Below are 20,059 nucleotides of genomic sequence, written 5' to 3'. Positions count from 1 at the left end.
ATGTGCCTGGACATTCTCTCTTCCACCTTCTTCCATCAGGAAAGAGATACTGAAAAAGTCTGAGGTCACGCACCAACCGACTCGAGAACAGCTTCTTCCCTGCTGCCATCAGACTTTTGAATGGATCTACTGTATATCAAGTTGATCTTTCTCTACACCCGAGCTGTGACTGTAACACTACATTCTGCACCCTCTTCTTTCCTTCTCCCCTATGTACTCTATGAACGGTATGCTTTGTCTGTATAGCGCGCAAGAAACAATACTTTTCACTGTATCCCAATACATGTGACAATAATAAATCAAATCAAACCAGTGGGGCAGCCATTTTGATTCTGGTTACCTCCTCCTGCCCGGACATTGGCGAGTTAAAACCAATTCCCCCTTGTTCTGAAATTTGTTGTAAATTAACTGAGGCTAAAAAATAAGATGAGCTAAATCGACAGAGACTTCTAGAGGTTGCCACAGAGGGCGGAAACCAAACCCCTCGCCCACACTCACCTCATGAAGGAATGGGAATTAGGAGGTGATGGGGGCACTTCTGTATCATTGAGGAACTGCTGGCTCTGACCATAGGCGTAGAATCGAGGAGACAGCATGGGGTCGGAGTCTTCCTCCAGCAGCTGGCGAATCAGTCGGCCAGCCTGGGGCGACACACTAGCTTCCTCGGACTCTGCATCCGGACTTTTCCACACTGGGTGTGCTGGGACTGGCTCTGGAACGATAACAATGAGTGGCCACGGTGTTAAAGCTTTTGCCGTTACTGCTGAACGCCCGTGAGTATCATTTTCCAGCTTGTAAGCAGCAAGGAGAAATCAAAGTCCCGCTGTTACCCTCAGCGCACACATTTCATGCAGGGCTGGTCACCTTGGGGTTCTATCCTAGGCTGGATAATCATGCTTCCCTCCACACCCTCTTAAAATGTATCTGTGCTCGTACATAGGTGTGTTTATGTGTGCGTCCATCTGCTGTTTGTATATTTGTGCGTGTTTTTACATGCATAGGTGTGTTTACATGTGTGTACATTCATTTGTTTATATGTCCACATGCACAAGTGTGTTCACATGCATGTGTGTATGTCCATTTGTGTCCACATGCATAGGTGTGTTTACACATGTATGTGTTTGCATGCATTGGTGTGTTCATTAATGCGTCCATCTGTTTGTGTATCTGCGCATGTGTGTTTGCATGCATAGGCGTGTTTACATATGTGTTCGTTTGTGTGCATGTCCGTTTGTTTATGTTCACATGGAAACGTGTGTTTACATGTGTGTATTTGTTTGTGTGCATAGAATCATAGAATCCCTATAGTGAAGGAGGCCATTCAGCCCATCGAGTCTGTACCGACCACAATCCCGCCCAGGCCCTATTCCCGTAAACCCACATATTTACCCTGCTAATCCCTGACACTTGGGGCAATTTAGCATGGCCAATCAACCTAACCCGCACATCTTTGGACTGTGGAAGGAAACGCTCACAGACATGGGGAGAACGGGCAAACCCCACACAGATAGTGACCCGAGCCCAGAATTGAATCCAGGTCCTGGTGCTGTGAGGCAGCAGTGCTAACCTTTAGCAGGGTAAATATGTGGGTTTACGGGAATAGGGCCTGGGTGGGATTGTGGTTGGTGCAGACTCGATGGTCTGAATGGCCTCCTTCACTATAGGGATTCTATGCACACAAACAAATACACACATTTCCATGTGAACATAAACAAACGGACACTGTGCCACCCTCATATACATGTATTGGTGTTCTTATGTAAATCACTCAAAGCAGCCTCTCACCCAAGACACTGTCTGCACTTCCCGCTGCCTTGGAAAAGCAGCCAGCATAATTAAGCACCCCAGTACATACTCTCTTCCACCTTCTTCCGTTGGGAAAAAGATACAAAAATCTGAGGTCACATACCAACTGATTCAAGAACAGCTTCTTCCCTGCTGCCATCAGGCTTTTGAATGGACCGACCTCGCATTAAGTTGATCTTTCTCTACACCCTAGCTATGACTGTAACACTACATTCTGCACACTTTCCTTCTCTATAAATGGAATGTTTTGCCTGTATAGTACGCAGAAACAATACTTTTCACTGTATACTCATACATGTGACAATAATAAATCAAATCAAAGTTTGTGTGTGTGTGCATTTTTATATATCTGCTTATCTGTGTGCCTGGGTGAGACTATGCATGTGCCTTTGCTATTTACAATTATTAAGCGTATGATGTAGCATATCAGCCGGAGACTGGAATGAAATCTAACACTGCTTACTATGCAGCACTCAGAAACCTCAAAGGCAAGAGAGTCACGATTCAAGCCAGAACTCATTCCAATTCACAGGAGAAAGCCTCCAACTCCCGCTATCTGTACGAATGATGATAGCTTTTACTCAAAAATGTAAAACATTCAGAAAATAACGGTGCCACTCCATCCCAAGGCAGCGGATTCTGATCTGCCCTAAGGTAATGGACACACACACCAATCAAAAAGGTTTCATCCTCACAACTTCCTTGGAAGGGTGTAATTAACATTAAGGGTGGAAACTAGCAAGGAAGCAATCAAAAGAGTTTTTCTACCCAGTCTGAAGGAGTGTAACTAAATAATCATGAATTGGAGGAAGCAAGCATTTAATCGAGTTATGTTACAGCCTGGACACTGGTATAGAAAGAACACCTTGTGCTGGTCATTACCTCCCCACTCCTGGCCCTCCGACAGGCCGGTCAAGTCCAAGCGAGGGATCTCCAGAGATGCACTCCCCTCTGGGGTGGCAGCTTCGGGACTTCTCTGTGACTTGGCCACGTCGCTTTGATTTGCAGATTCCTGGATCCTCATGGCTGAATTCTAGCAAGTCCGCAAACAAGACGAATGAAATCAGTCAACTTAATTTATTTTGAAAAGGAAATAAAGGCAGTGGGGTTTTTTAAAAAAAAAAAGAATTCTGGAGACTTAAAAGTGGGAGAGGCTGGAACTGCTCTGCGCTGGCTGAAGTTGGGAACGTATACACACACCAGCAAAAAAAATCCCTCTTATAAAGAGATCGTGGACCCTCCCACTGCGCTGAAATGCTGATCTCTCAGATGTGTAGGCAGCCCATCTGTTTTTTTTTGCTGCCTTTTGGAAATGACAGACAGCTTACCGCCCCCACCACCCCACCCCAAAGCTTGTTTACATCTTAACAGTACTTGCCATAAGAAGCCACTCTCTGCAGGGAATAGAAAGCTCCCCACAGCCTTTAACAGTGAGATGCAGCTGGCTAAAGATTCTCTCTATCTGCTGTCAAGATTGGCAAAGAATTAAAGAAAGGGGGAGGGTGAAGAGCCAGAGAATTGAGGGAGGGTTGCCAATGTGTATTGAGTGTGTGTACATGCAAGGGAGCGCGCACACACACACACACTCAGACAGACAGCCAGACAGAGATACACAACCATTAATGCCTCTAATTACTGGCCACACATTGGATTTACTGCAATGCTGCATCAAATGATAGGGGGTGTTGATAAATGCACCAGATCCTGGGCGGTGGAGTTCTATTAATAGAGCAGGAACGGAACGTGGGCCCCCTCCACACACAGCAGCACGCTCACTACGTGACTCCCAGGCAGGCACCTCTGAACAAAAGAACAGGCTGGTGCTCTGGGACTCGCTGTTCTCCTGGCTAACAGCCAGCTGCAGCTACACCGAGCCGAGCAGAGCTGCTGGCCGATTCATCGCTTAATCTCCACAGAGGTGTGTCCCTTCCACCCACTGTCATAGAAAGAGATGAACACACATACTGCACAGACACAGATACTGCACATGCAACAAACACTGTCACAGTAACTTCGTTGCAGTGTTAATGTCAGCCTACTTGTGATGAAACATGAAATTGATAGCAATCCACAACTTTTTTTCTTTCAAGATATCTTAGAGTAGAATAGAATCATAGAATCCTACGCTGGGATTTCACGACCTCGCTGGGGTGAGGCTCGTAAATTCCCGCCCCAGGCCAATGGAGAATTACATTCTGCGAGCCTCAAGGTGTTAAAATTCCGGCCCCACAGTGCAGAAGGAGGCCATTCAGCCCATTGAGTCTGCAATGACCACAATCCCACCCAGGAACCTATCCCCATAACCCCATGCGTTTACCCTAGCTAGTCCCCCCCGACACTAAGAGGCAATTTAGCATAGCCAGCTCACCCGCACATCTTTGGACTCCATGATGTGGAGTTGCCGGCGTTGGGCTGGGGTAGCCACAGTAAGTAGTCTCACAACACCAGGTTAAAGTCCAACAGGTTTATTTGGCAGCACGAGCTTTCGGAGCGCTGCTCACCTGATGAAGGAGTGGCGCTCTGAAATCTCGTGCTACTAAATAAACCTGTTGGACTTTAACCCGGTGTTGTGAAACTACTTACTGCATCTTTGGACTGTGGGAGGAAATCGGAGCACCCGGAGGAAACCCATACAGACACTGGGAGAACGTATAAACTCCACATAGGCAGTGACCCAAGCCGGGAATTGAACCCAGATCCCTGGCGCTGTGAGGCAGCAGTGCTTGCCACTGTGCCGCCTATCTTGAAACCATTTAGCCTGTAGTGAGTGGGGTGACCATAAGATAAGGGACATTACAGCTTGGGGGATAGTATAATTGGGGGGAGGGTTGTTGTGAGCTGATTTTCTTTTTAAAGTTTATTTATTATTGTCACAAGTAGGCTTACATTGTATGAACTTGATCTTTCTCTACACCCTAGCTATGACTGTAAGACTACATTCTCTATGAATGGTATGCTTTGTCTGTACTGTGCGCAAGAAACAATACTTTTCACTGTATACTAATACATGTGACAATAATAAATCAAATCAAATACATGAACGCCACAATGAAGTTACTGTGAAAATCCCCTAGTCGCCACACTCCGGCACCTGGTCGGGTACACTGAGGGAGAATTTAGCACGGCCAATGCATCTAACCAGCACGTCTTTCGGACTGTGGGAGGAAACCGGAGCACCCGGAAGAAACTCACACAGACACGGGGAGAACGTGCAGACTCCACACAGACAGTCACCCAAGCCAGGAGTGGAACCAGGGTGCCTGGCGCTGTGAGGCAGCCGTGCTAACCACTGTGCCACCGCGCCTCCCATGAAGTGTGTTTGTGTGTGTGTGATGTACTAGTGAGTGTGTAAGAATTGGGGGGAGGGGGGTTTGCGAGCTGACAGAGAGGTGTGTGTGTGTGGGCGGGGGGTGGGGGGGGCGCTTGTAAGTGAGTAGCAGCTGGGTGGGGAGTCTTGAGGGGGTTACAAACCTTTAGAGGAGTGGGGGTCCTGGTAAGTGTGTATGACCTGCAGAGTGAGGGGGGGTTTACAAACCTATAGAGAATGTGTTGGGGGGGTCTGGGTGCTGACATAAGTGTAAGAGTTGGGGGACAGCTTTTCTCAAATTATGCATGACGCTACCATGTAACTTGAACCGATACTCTGATATTGCCGACCCATGACATTCCCCAGGCACCCACTGGACAGCCATGCTCCCCGATCACTAAAAACTGAGACACATGCACAGGTCAAAGGGACTTCAGCAAGAAAAAAATTCCAGGATGAATCACGCCCCAGAAAGGCTTGGCCAGGGACATGGGACAGAATGCTGAATTACAGGAAAGACTAGTCACCCTCTGCAGACGAGGGGGAGAGTAAAATCCTGGGACAGGACAAGTCCAACCCTGACAACAACAGCTTGCATTTATATAGCACCTTTGACATAGCATTCTGAGAGATTAGGGTGTTTTTGCCCATGAATCCAAGAACGTTTGCACGCAGATACATAATTAGCAAGGAAAATAGTTATGTTTGACTTGATTGTAAGATGGTTGGAGGAGAAAACTGAGCAATTCTTGCTGCAATTATAATAAAATTCTTACAGTGTAAAAGAAGGCCATTCGGCCCATCGAACCTGCATCGACAACAACCCCTCCCAGGTCCTATCCCTGTAACCCTGTACTTATCCTGCTAATCCGCCGACACTAAAGTTCAATTTAGCATGGCCAATCCACCTAACCTGCATACCTTTGGAGTGTGGGAGGAAACCGGAGCGCCCGGAGGAAACCCACACAGACACGGGGAGAACGTGCAAACTCCACACGGTCACCCGAAGCCAGAATCGAACCCGGGCCCCTGGTGTTGTGAGGCAGCAGTGCTAACCATTGTGCCACCATGCTGCCCATAATTTCAGGCTTTGCTGAGGCCACACCAGGGAATAGTGTGTACAGTTTTGGTCTTCTTACTGAAGAAAGGATGTATTTGCCTTACAGGTGTTCACTTGACTGGTTCCTGGGATGAGTGGACGACCTGACAAGGATAGTTTGACTACAATGGGCCTATACTCCCTAGAGTTTGGAAGAATGAGAGGTGATCTCACTGAAATGTGGGAGCTTCGTATAAAGGGCTGGTCAGTGTAGATCCTGAGGGGCTGCTGCCCTAAGTTTGAGAATCAAGAATCATAGAATCCCTACTGTACATAAGGAGACCATTCGGCCCATCTAGTCTGTACTGACCACAATCCTACCCAGGCCCTATTTCTGTAACTCCATACATTTACACTGCTAATCCCCATGACACTAAGGTCAATTTTAGCTTGGCCAATCAACCTAACACGCACATCTTTGGAGTGTGGGAGGAAACCGGAGCACCCGGGGGAAACCCACGCAGACACGAGGAGAACGTGCAAACTCCACACAGGCAGTGATCCGAGACTGGAATTGAATCTGTGTTCCTGGCGCTGTGAGGCAGAAGTGCTAACCACTATGCCACCTTGGGGTACAAAATCACAATATAGGGGACTGGCCATTTAGGAGTGAGACAAAACGATATTTAGTCGCTCAGAGGGTTATGAATCGTTGAATTCTGTACCCCAGAGAGCTGTGGATGTTGAGTAGATAAATGCTGAAGACTAAGATTTCTGGACAATGAGAGAATGGAGATATATAGGGACATGGAATCGAGGTAGAGGCCCACACATGAACTCTGTGAATGGCCTACCCCCACAATTAACTGTGTTCTGATGTTCATGTTCTGCATTCCGAACAGTCATATTGGTCTCAAAACGTTAACTTTCTTTCTCCCTCTGCCAATCACTGGCGCTGCCAGAGTTTTTCCAGCACTTTCTGTTTTTAAACCCCGGTCCCCGGCATTTGCAATACTTTGCTTTCGATGAATTATGTTCTCATGTCCTGAATTTGTGAAAGGCGCTACATACCACAGAAATGTGTCCTTTCCCCTCTGTGTCTTAATCGTGGCCCCTTTAAGTTTTTAGAATCATAGAATCACGACAGTGCAGAAGGAAGCCATTCGGCCCATCGAGCCTGCACCGGCAACAATCCCACCCAGGCCCTATCCAACGTATTTACCCCACAAATCGCCATGACACTAAAGGGCAATTTAGCATGGCCAATCAACCTAACCAGCACATCTTCGGACTGTGGGAGGAATCCGGAGCACCCGGAGGAAACCCACGCAGGCACGGGGAGAACGTGCAAACTCCACACAAACAGTTTCCGAGGCCGGAATTGAACCCGGGTCCCTGGCGCTGTGAGGCAGCAGTGCTAACCACTGGGCCACCGTGCTGCCCTCGGGCACCTTCCCACACTACACTGTTCCCATGGGAACCACTGTTTGTATCTTCCCAGAAACCACTGGCAGGGAAACCTTTGTGAGTTCGCCTCAAACACCTGAAGACCCCTAACCTAGGAAAATGAGCTGTGGTCATGGAGGCAGTTCTTACTAAGGCAGAGTGAGGTTTGGAAGAAGCAACACCTGACCCCCAGCACACGCAAGTTGCCAATATTCAGGCAAGGGCAAGGGGTTTCCTTCTCTAATGGACACTGTTCATCCTGTTGGTTTTTACACTGATTTAAGCATTGAGGTGGCATATGGGAAAGCCATTTAAGCCAGTGAGTGGTTAGGATGTGGAATGCTCTGTCTGAGAGTGTTCTTATTTGTTCTTTCATGGGATGTGGGCATCACTAACAAGGCTAGCATTTGTTGCCCGTCCCTAACTACCCTTGAACGGAGTGGCTTGATGCACCATTGCAAAGGGCAGTTAAGAATCAGCTGCATTATTGTTGCTCTGGAGTCACATGTCGGCCAGACCGGGAAAGGAGGCAGATTTCCTTCCCTAAAGACCATTAGTGAACCAGATGAGTTTTTTTTAAAGAAAAAAATCAACAATGGTTTCACGGTCGCCATTACTAAGACTAGCTTTTCAATTCCAGATTATTACGAGAATTTATATTCCACTGACTGCCAGGGGATGGGAGAGGGTGGGTGGTAGGATTTGAACCCTAGTCCCTCAGAATGTTAGCCTGGGCTTCTGGGTTACTAGTCCAGTGACATTACCACTGCATCACCACCATCTCCCCTTATGTGTGAGGGAGCAGAGTCAATGGTGGATTTCAAAAGGGAGTTGGATAATTTTCTGAAGAGAAAAGCATTTCAGGGCGATGGGGCAACGGCAGAGGGAATGCGAATAGGCGGGCTACTCTGCGGGAGAGCTGGTAAGGTTGCGACGGGCCCAGCAGCCTCCTTCTGGACAGCAATTCCACAATTCCAAACATTGAACTGACTGCTCCACCGTCGCTTTTAAAAACAAAATTCAAAATCTCAGGCTGCCACGGGAGGATACGAACACACATTCCCCAGCTTACTCCTCTGGCAACATAACCATTACACTGATGCATTGTGTCAGTATAAAAGCTACACTGTAACCTGGCATAAAAGGATTACTTCTACACATCGCTGAGTACTCTGTGGAGATCATGGGCTGCAGTTCAGAATGAGCTTTCGTAACAAAAACGTTAGTGTATTTTACTTCATCAGATTAAACTCAATTGAGATTTAAACACTTGCAGAAAAACGAAACAACTTTTAAAGTCAAATAGTCTAGATTACTGATGAACCCTGCCAGTGCTTGGGCCTGTAAACGGGAGGGCGTCCAAAACTGCTGCCCGTATCCCATTTCCCCCATCGCATCTGTGATGGCTGATCCCTACAGTGCAGGGGGAGGCCATTTGGCCCATCAAGCGTGTACCAGCTTTCTCAAAAGAGCATCTCACCCAGGCCCTCCCCTCCACCCTCTCCCCCCAAAACATACAAAGGTCTGCGATCACGTACCAACCAACTCAAGAACAGCTTCTTCCCTGCGACCAGCAGACTTTTGAATGGACCTGCCATATATTTACTTGGTTTTTCTCTACACCCGAGCTATGACTGTAATATATTCTGCGCCCTCTCCTTTCCTGCTCCTCCATGTACTCTATGAATGGTATGCTTTGTCTGTATAGCGCGCAAGAAACAATACTTTTCACTGCATCCCAATACATGTGACAATAATCAAATCAAATCAAATCGAATCATAACCCTACACATTTACCACGGCCAATCCACCTAACCTGCATATCTTTGGACTTGTTTTGTTCACTCCCATTCACGCAACATCTTGCTTTTAAACCCATGCAGGGCCTTGTCCCCTCCCCTACCTTCTCCGACCCCACAATCCTCTGAGATTTCTGCACTCCTCTAATTCTGGCCACTTGTGCATTCTCCGATTTCAATCGCTCTGCCACTTGTGGCCGCAGCTTCGGTTACTCAGGCCCTTATCTCTGGAATTCTCCCCCTACTCCTCTCTGACTTTCTACCTTGCTTTCCTCCTTTAAGACACTCCTTAAAAGAAAACCTACCTCTTTAACCAGCTTTTTGGTCATCTGAGCTAACATCTCCTTATGTGGCCCTTGGTTATACAACGCTCCGGTGAAGTGCCTTTGGGGTGTTTCATTACCCAGGCCGGAAAAACAATAAAACTCGGGAAATGACTGGTTCTGGTCTGAACTGGTCTTGTGCACCTTAACATGGAATTCCAGCTCGGAACAGTCCCAGTCATTTCCCGAGTTTCACTTCTTTTTCTTTCTGGGTACATTGAAGGTGCTCTATAAATATAAGCCGCTGTTGTTGTTCATCATCCTGTTCGTGGTCTAGTTTAAGTCAATGTGGTAGCAAATAGAAGTCTCTGGGTTCCACTGTGTCGCCAGACCAATATTAAAGCACGTTGCAGAGTAAATACGTGCGGAGGGGAGGGGGAAGGGCAGTTATGTAAAATGCCGTTATAACATTTGTGGTTAGCCAACTGAATTTCTCCTGATCACTGAGGTCCGCTTGGGGAGTTTCAAAAAGGGTTCCACTAGCCACAGAAAAGGAAGATAACAGCAACTTGCACTCAAAGCAGGGATCTTTCTGTTTAAGCTTCCTTTCGATCTTTGGGAAAATGTTCTTGAACGTCATGGCGTTGTCAATTTAATTGCATTGTTTTTGAAGGGATTCCATCTATTCTGTGCCTAGCTGTTCAGTGGAGAGCAGAGCTCTGGTGCAACTTAATTATATCACTATTGGTGTCCACCATTTCAAACTCACCGGCTACAGAGCAAAGAGGTTTCAGGCAAGGGTACAAAGGATACAAACAATGCCCTCAAACACACAGCTGAGTCAAGGTCAACCCTCGCAAAAATGGCCACCTGGGAGGGAGCAAGGAAGGAAAGTACTTGTACAGCAATGTTCACGACCTTAACTTTACAGTCAATGAAGTACGTCACTCTTGTAATGTGGGAAATGCAGCAGTCAATGTGTGCACAGCAAGATCCCACAAGCACAGATGAACCGACATGTGACTCCAGAGCCACAGCCATGTGGTTGACTCTCAACTTGGGCAACTAGGGATGGGTAATAAATGCTGGCCAGCCAGCGACACCCATGTCCCACAAATGAATAAAAAATAAATAAATAACTTATCAGGTCCGGGACACCAGAGAGAACTTCCCAGCTCTTCTCCAAGTGGAAGGGTGGCACAATGGTTAGCACTGTTGCCTCACAGCACCAGGAACTCAGGTTCAATTCCAGCTTCGGGTGACTGTGTGGAGTTTGCACTTTCTCCCCGTGTCTGTGTGGGTTTCCTCCGGGTGCTCTGGTTTCCTCCCATAGTCCAAAGATGTGCGTGTTAGGTGGATTGGTCATGCTAAATTGTCCCTTAATGTCAGAGGGATTAGCAGGGTGAATACGTAAGGTTACGGTGATAGGGTGGGATTGTTGTTGGTGCAGGGCTGAATGGCACTGTAGAGATTCAATGATTACTGTTGGATTTCACACATGGAACCAGGAGGACAGATGAGGGCTCGGTTTAATGTCTCATTCAGAAGACAGCGCCACATTCCCACAGTAGAGCAACGAGGAGAATCGGCCAGCTCAAAGCCCCAAGCCATGGCCTGCTGACTCATGGGATATGAGTGCTGTGGACTAATCTATCAGTGCACTCGGATTGCCACTCATCATGACTCAGTGCTTTCAGAAGGGAAGAAGGCGGGACAATCGTTTGGCGTTTCGCTGATGTTCAGCAGCGATACAGACTGAATTTCTGCAGAGTGGTGAGTTCAGAGAAAGAGTGGATGATATTTATCAGGGTTCACATTTTAACCCATCGGTTCTCCCGGCAGATACTGATGGACTCTGGAATTCTCTCCCGCAGAGGTCTGTGGACACTGAGTCACTGAATACGTTCAAGACATAGATTGGGAAATTTTTGGATACTAAAGGAATTAAGGGATATGGGATGAGATTGGGAAGACGTTGAGGTGGGAGATCGGCCATGATTGTATTGAATGGCAATGCAGGCTTGAGGGGCCGAATGGCCTATTTCTTACGTCCTTATGTTTGATTTTGATTTGATTTGATTTATTATTGTCACATGTATTAACATACAGTGAAAAGTATTGTGCCTTGCACGCTATACAGACAAAGCACACCATTCATAGAGAAGGAAAGGAGAGAGTGCAGAATGTAGTGTTACAGTCATAGCTAGGGTGTAGAGAAAGATCAATTTAGTGCGAGGTAGGTCCATTCAAAAGTCTGACGGCAGCAGAGAAAAGGCTGTTCTTGAGTCCAAAAGGGAAAATGCTGGAAAATCTCAGCAGGTCTGGCAGCATCTGTAAGGAGAGAAAAGAGCTGACGTTTCGAGTCCAGACGATCCTTTGTCAAAGCTAAAAACATCTTTTAGCTTTGACAAAGGATCGTTTGGACTTGAAACGTCAGCTCTTTTCTCTCCTTACAGATGCTGCCAGACCTGCTGAGATTTTCCAGCATTTTCACTTTTGGTTTCAGATTCCAACATCCGCAGTAATTTGCTTTTATCCACTTCTCTTGAGTCGGTTGGTATGTGTTCTCAGATTTTTGTATCTTTTTCCCAACGGAAGAAGGTGGAAGAGAGGATGTCCGGGGTGCGTGGGGGTCCTTAATTATGCCGGCTGCTTATGTCTCCCGCACTTGTTTTTTGTTTCAGAATGTCAACATCTGCAGGAGTTTGCTTGATTTCTCCTGTTTCGTTCAAGAATTGCCAACACTCAAGACTGGACTCTGAAGGACACCAGCAATGCTTCCAAAGTGTACACAGCGATCCCACTTCCTGCGACACTGATCATGTATGCCGCAGTAAATTCTTGAGGATATTATCAATCTGCCCTGAAGGGTTATAATGCTAATTCTCTCAGGGACACACACAAGGTACCAATCCAGCTCCTTCCAAAATTGGCCATATCGGCTGGGGGGGGGGGGGTTATTATTGTCACTGGACTAGTCATTCAGAGACCCAGGGTAATGCTCTGAGGACCTGGTTCGAATTCAGGTGGTGCAATTCAATAAAAATTGGAAGTTTGGTCATGGCGACCATTGTCACAAAAAACCCATCTGATTCATTAGTGCCCTTGAGGGAAGGAAATCGGCCATCCTTGTCTGGTCTACACGTGACTCCAGAGCCACGGCAATGTGGTTGGCTCTTAAGCTGCCCTATGAAATGGTCAAACAGGCCACTCAGTTCATGGGAATTAGGGAGAATTCCACTCACAGTTTGCTCCCAGGAGATTTTATTATGTTGCTTTAGTCTGAAATCTGATCAGAAATCTACATTCTGGAGAATACCTGAGAATGGGGACTCTGAGCAACTTTCTCCCTTTCTAGTTTGGATCCAATTGAAGATTCACTCCACTGAACAGCAGTCCATTATGCAAACCAGCCTCCCATTCATTAACTCTGTCTACACTTCCCGCTGCCTTGGAAAAGCAGCCAGCATAATCAAGGACCCCAAGCACCCAGGACATTCTGGGCGGGATTTTACAGCTTTGCTTGGGCAAGACCAGAAATTCTCACCCGATGTCAATGGAGATTTCCATTGCCGGACCCTCGCCCGCGCCGATTCTGTGCTGGGCGAGGTGGCAAATTTCCGGCCACACCTTCTTCCATCAGGAAAAAGATACAAAAGTCTTAGATCACATACCAACTGACTCAAGAACAGCTTCTTCCCTGCTGCCATCAGACTTTTGAATGGACCTACCATACATTAAGTTGATCTTTCTCTGCACCCTAGCTATGAGTGTAACACTAGATTCTGCACCTTCTCCTTTCCTTCTCCCCTATGTATTCTATGAACGGTATGTTTTGTCTGTATAGCGCGCAAGAAATAATACTTTTTACTGTATCCCCCAATAGCAAATCAAATCAAAAAAAAAATCTTTTATCAGTACAGATTGATTCTGCTGACTAATCTAAGGCTCTAACCACATAGAATCATACAGCACAGAGGGAGACCATTTGGTCCATCAGGTCTTTGCTGGTGCTGTGAAAGACTATCCAATTAATCCCATTGGCTTGCCCTTTCCCCATCATCCTGCAATTTCTTTCCCCTTTCTGGAAAATATCTAATTCCCATTTGAAAGAGTCACACCACCTTTTCAGACTGCGCAGTCCAGATCATAACAAATAGCTCCGAAAAAATATTGCTCATGTTCTCTCAGCCACAATTTCTCCTCATCAATTCTCACCAAAGATGTGCGGGTTAGGTGTACTGGCCATGGTAAATTGCCCCTTAGTGTCCTGGGATGTGTAGGTTAAAGGGATTAGTGAGGTTATGGGGATAGGGCCTGGATAGGATTGTTGTCAGTGCAGACTCGATGGGCCGAACAGCCTCCTTCTGCACTGTAGGGATTCTATGGTTTCAAATCCCTTCCATAGTATGGACGCCTGCAGTAAATTTCCTCTTAACCGTTTCTCCTCAAGAAGGAACGATCCTGGTTTCGCTGGTCTCAGCACAGAACTAATCTGTCCCTTCCTCCATCTCCGCCAACTGGTAACATTCTAGCTGCCCTCCGTAAACTCCTCAAAACTTTCCTGCAGTGTGATGTCCAGGACAGTCCACCAGTTGAGGCAGAACTAGTAACTTACAAATTTTCTGCAAAACATCTTTGTTTTTGTCATCTATTTTTCACAGCTTGGGATCCTTTTTCCAATCTGAGAACTGGAGTCAGTGCTGGATTTAGGCATAAGCTAAACAAGCTACAGCTTAGGGCCTCACAATCCGCAGGGGCCTCACAAAATTTCAGAAGGTTTACAATGAAGAGAACATTTAAGAGCGGATACCAGAAAAGGAAAAGAAAGCACCAGCTTGAAGAGCAACTCAAAAAATTACCAAAATTACCAAAATCTATGAGGGAGATCAAGCCAGCCAGGGAGTATTAAGCACAGGTTAAAGAGATGTGTATTGTCTCCAGACAAATGATAAATATGTAATCAGTAAATGCATACATTTGAAAATAATTTGTATTTTTCACTTTAAATACCTTGCTATTAAATAATTAAAAGGCATAATTATGTTTTCAATTTTTTTGTGGCGACCCAAGGTCCTGTTTTGGTACGCACCTTTGTGAGACCTTTTGGTGTAACTTTTTAACAAGGGGCCTCCAAGCTTTATATAGCTTAGGGCCTCACCAAGTCTAAATCTGGCACTGACTGGATGCTACAATACATTAAGAGTTTTAACAACACCAGGTTAAAGTCCAACAGGTTTATTTGGTAGCAAATACCATTAGCTTTCGGAGCGCTGCTCCTTTGTCAGATGGAGTGGAAATCTGCTCTCAAACAGGGCACAGAGACACAAAATCAAGTTACAGAATACTGATTAGAATGCGAATCCCTACAGCCAACCAGATCTTAAAGATACAATGTGAGTGGAGGGAGTATTAAGTACAGGTTAAAGAGATGTGTATTGTCTCCAGACAGGACAACCCGCAAGTCCAGGAGGCAAGCTGTGGGGGTTACTGATAATGTGACATAAATCCAACATCCAACATCTGATCTTCGGGTAAGCGTTCTCCAAGGCGGCCTTCACGACACACGACAGCGCAGAGTCGCTGAGCAGAAACTGATAGCCAAGTTCCGCACACATGAGGATGGCCTAAACCGGGATGTTGGATTTATGTCACATTATCAGTAACCCCCACAGCTTGCCTCCTGGACTTGCGGGTTGTCCTGTCTGGAGACAATACACATCTCTTTAACCTGTGCTTAATACTCCCTCCACTCACATTGTCTGTATCTTTAAGATCTGGTTGGCTGTAGGGATTCGCATTCTAATCAGTATTCTGTAACTTGATTTTTGTGTCTCTGTGCCCTGTTTGAGAGCAGATTTCCACTCCATCTGACGAAGGAGCAGCGCTCCGAAAGCTAATGGTATTTGCTACCAAATAAACCTGTTGGACTTTAACCTGGTGTTGTTAAAACTCTTACTGTGTTTACCCCAGTCCAACGCCGGCATCTCCACATCATGGCTACAATACATGCCATGTAACACATTTATGGAAGTATCATGAATAACAGCTCCTTGGATTACTGCCAAAATTATGATATATTCTGTTTTTAGACCATTCTGTGGTAATACAAGGAATGACGCAGCCGTTGCTTACCAGGGTCAGTTTAATGTGATCAAATGGCTCCCCACCACAGAATGCATTTTCTTTTCTGAAACACAAACCAAATGACGCGCAAGATCAAATTTCAACGAAGCTTTAGTGGCATGGTTACTATTCACCTTAACACAAGCTAGCACCTAGCAAGACAAAAAATCACACCTATGCAGCATGGTTCATGGCCTCAGGACACCCTCAAGGCACTCACAGCCAAGAACAGTCACGTAGCAATCGTGACAGCCTAACAGTCTCAGGAACAACAATGACAGGGACAGCACGGTGGCACAGTGGTTAACACTGCTGCCTCACAGCGCCAGGGACCTGGGTTCGATTCCCGGCTTGAATCACTGTCTATGTGGAGTTTGTACATTCTCCCCGTGTCTGCGTGGGTTTCCCCCATTCCAGTTTCCTCCCACAGTCCAAAGAACAAAGAATCCCTACAGTACAGAAGGAGGCCATTCAGCCCATCAAACCTGCACCGACAACTAACCCACCCAGGCCCTATCTCTGTAACCCCACATATTTACACTGCTAATCCCCCTGACACGAAGGGACAATTTAACATGGCCAAACAATCTAACCTGCACATCTTTCAGACTGTGGGAGGAAACCGGAGCACCCGGAGGAAACCCAAGCAGACACGGGGAGATCGTGCAGACTCCACACAGACAGTGATTCAAGCCAGGAATCGAACCCAGGTCCCCGGCGCTGTGAGACAGCAGTGCTAACCACTGTGCCACAGTGCCGGATGGGCAGAGTAGGTTGTTTGGCCATGTTAAATTGTCCCTTTGTGTCGCAAGATGTGTAGGGTAGGGAAATTAGTGGGATAAATGTATGGGCCTGTGGGGATAGGGCCTGGGTAAGATGCTTTGTCAAGAGAGTTGGTGCGGACTCGATGGGCTGAATGGCCTCCTTCTGCACTGTAGGAATTCCGTGATAAATGGCCAGGTTCTGCGTTTTTTGAGGTGTCGGTTGAGTGGATAAATATTGACCAGGACACCTGAGGGGGCGGGTGGTTTGGGGGTAACTCCTCTACTCTCCTTTGAGTACCCCATGGGATCACTTATGTCAACCTCAGTGGGCAGAAGAGCGTTTAGTTTAACGTCTTGTCCAGATGATGCGCCTCTGACAGGGTTGCACTCCCTCAGTGCTGCACCGGGAGTGTCAGCATTGATTTTGTGCTTTTGTGAAACTTGAACACATGACCTTTGCGACTCGGGGGACAAAAGAGCTAACAACTGAGTCACGGTGAACAGTGGCAGCAACGTGTAACTCAAGTGCCTGGTAGCTCTTTCCAGATAAGTTGCAAAACAATTAAATGCATCCTGTCACATGTTTATTTATTTAAAGTTGAGTGAATGGCTTAGTACGAGCTTTATGAGCATTGAAAGCAAATAATCGACTGGATTGGTTGTTTGTTTTTGTTCCGCTTATGTACAATGTCAAGACTTTACAAATATTCGCTTCTTGCCGAGGACAAACTTAGGCATGTAGAGGTGAAAGGTTTACGCTTGTTACTGCCTGAGAGGGCAGGGATCATTTCACTTTGCGTGTTATGGTTGATATCCAAATTTCCCTTCGAAATTCAGTTGCTGCGCAAGTGGTCTTTTAAATCTGTTTGTTGTGAGGCTTCAAATCATGGGGGAGTATAAAAACGTATTTTCGTACGAGAGCGTGATTGATTCTGGGCTTCTCAACAGTCCAAAGACTTTAGAACAATTCTGTGTTGGAAGGCAAACAGAACCAGGATCAAGGTTAAAATCTCTACAGTGCGGGAGGAGGCCATTTGGCCCATCAAGTCGACACCGACTCTCTGACAGAGTATCTAACCCAGGCCCTCTTCCCCGCCCTATCCCCGTAACCCCGCACATTTACCATGGTTAATCCCCCTAACCTGCACATCTTGGGACACTGAGGGGCAATTTAGCATGACAGTCCGAAAGACGTGCTGGTTAGGGTGCATTGGCCGTGCTAAATTCTCCCTCAGTGTACCCGAACAGGTACTGGAGTGTGGCGACTAGGGGATTTTCACAGTAATTTCATTGCAGTGTTAGTGTAAGCCGACTTGTGACACCAATAAATAAAGTAATAAATAAACTTCAAAGCTTTAAATGGTGGAAGGAAATTGGAGGAAACCCACGCAGACTCCACACAAGCAGTCATCCAAGGCTAGAATTGAACCCAGGACCCTAACACTGTGAGGCAGCAGTGCTAACCACAGTGCCACCGTGCCGCCCGTACAGGAGTTTCTCATTTTTCTCTGGAAAGACCGATCGCGGACATTGTCTGAGAACCAAGAATTAGGTATTATTGTAAGCCATTTGGGAATATTATAGCGCACCAGGAATTCAGAAACGCCTTCAGTTTGTTTTGTGCAAAGCATTATTTCTAAATTCCACATTGTTACGGTAGAAATTGTTTCCACTGGCGGGGGGGGGTCAGTAACCAGAGGAAACAGATTTTAGATATTTTCCAAAACCATTCGTCGGGGTGGGGGAGGGCGGTGTGCTGAGGAGAGTTATTTATGTGGTGAGTTATTGTAATCGGAATGTACTGCCTGAAAGCAAGGGTGACCAATCATCCCAGGTTTCGATATTTGAGGTGTTTGTCCTGCATCCTGAAACTGTTTGACCTGCATTTTGATCATTGAATTTTGCACATTCAGTCCTTTCTCGTAGAACCCCTACAGTGCAGAAGAGGCCGTTCGGCCCATCAAGTCTGCACCGATACATACTCCAACAGAGTGTCTTACCCATGCCCTCTCCACCACCCTATCCCTGTAACCCCACACATGTACCATGGCCAATCCACCTAACCTTCACATCTTTGGAGTGTGGGAGGAAACCGGAGCACCGGGAGGAAACCCACGCAGACATGGGGAGAACGTGCACACTCCACACAGACAGTGATCCAAGGCTGGAATTGAATCCGGGTCCCTAGTGCTGTGAGGCAGCAGTGCTAACCACTGTGCCTTCTCCCAGTGGCCCACTACCACAGATTTGCCCATTCCCTCCCCACATACTCACAGACTTGTCATCACTCCCCCTTCCCCCACTACATGATCCTGACAGGCATTCCAGTCCATCCCCCCTCCTCTTCAACTTTAGCACTGGGCCTGGAAGTCTTTGGCTCAGACGGAAGCACTCCCCAAATTGGAAGGTTGTGGGTTCAAGCCCTTACTCCAGATCTCAAGCACATAACCTTCAGTGTGGAGATTACTGTATTGGCGCAGATGAGATAGTAAATATATTAAGGCCTATCTGTCTGCTGTGGTAGGCTAACAGATCAAAAGAGGGGATTTGTCCAACCAACATTTAATCCAGGAACCCAACCAGATTAATCATTGACGGTATCCCTGTTTGTGGGATCTTGCTCTGCACAAATGGGTACCACATTTATCAAAATATCTGCAGTGAATATAGAATCATAGAATCCTACAGTGCACAAGAAGGGCATTCGGCCCATTGAGTCTGCAACGACCCACAATCCCACCCAGGCCCTATCCCTATGCATTTACACCTTAGCTAGTTCCCCCTGACACTAAGGGGCAATTTAGCATGGCCAATCCACCTAACCTGCACATCTTTCGGACTGTGGGAGGAAACCAGAGCACCCGGAGGAAAGCCACGCAGACACGGGGAGAAGGTGCAGACTCCGCACAGACAGTGACCCAAGCCAGGAATCGAACCCGGGTTCCTGGCACTGTAAGGCAGCAGTGCTAACCACTAATATGTATATAATTGGCTATGACATTTTTGGATGTCCAAAGGATATAAAAGGTCCCGTATAGATTCTAGATCTTTCTTTGCTGTATTATGCTTCAGGGACATGAGAATAATTTGATTTTTGACACGATTGCATTTATTTTTGACTGCAGCAGCACCTTTCAATTGTGTCTGAGGTGAAATATCTGTGACGATAATATAACAGCATCAGCTGACTGCAAAAAAAGCTCGACAGTAATCCTCTTTTATTGTTCTTCTTTCATGGGATATGGGCAGCGCTGGCTAACTCAGCATTTATCAGCTGCCCCTAATTACCCATGAGGCGGTGAGCTGCCTTGGTGAACCGCTGCAGTCCCTGTGGTGTAGGTACACCCACAGTGCTGTTAGTGGGGGGGAGGAGAGCGGGAGTTCCAGGATTTTGACCCAGCGACAGAGTGATATGGTTGCAAATCAGGACGGGTGTGTTGGCTGCCTGTGCCATTGTTGTTTCTGGTGTCCCAGTCGACGACGGATGGTCCGTCCGATTTCAATCCTTT

At 46.7% G+C, this 20,059-nt stretch overlaps 1 protein-coding gene across 2 annotated transcripts in view; it reads right to left on the bottom strand.

Annotated features, from left to right (window-relative positions):
* fam13a (family with sequence similarity 13 member A) overlaps window positions 1-20,059 on the bottom strand; it is a 229,421-nt gene that overhangs the window by 27,793 nt on the left and 181,569 nt on the right. For both annotated transcript variants that reach the window (XM_078209062.1, XM_078209072.1), the window contains exons 13-15: window positions 15,796-15,850; window positions 2,689-2,839; window positions 499-712 (exon numbers count right to left, since the gene is read on the bottom strand). In XM_078209062.1, the coding sequence (XP_078065188.1) occupies window positions 499-712; window positions 2,689-2,839; window positions 15,796-15,850 (420 nt within the window). The remainder of the gene's footprint in view (window positions 1-498; window positions 713-2,688; window positions 2,840-15,795; window positions 15,851-20,059) is intronic.

Source organism: Mustelus asterias, chromosome 1 (genome assembly GCF_964213995.1).
Source record: "Mustelus asterias chromosome 1, sMusAst1.hap1.1, whole genome shotgun sequence".
Lineage (NCBI taxonomy): Eukaryota > Metazoa > Chordata > Chondrichthyes > Carcharhiniformes > Triakidae > Mustelus > Mustelus asterias.
Note: the sequence above shows the minus strand (reverse complement) of the source record. Positions and strands in the feature narration are given on the sequence as shown.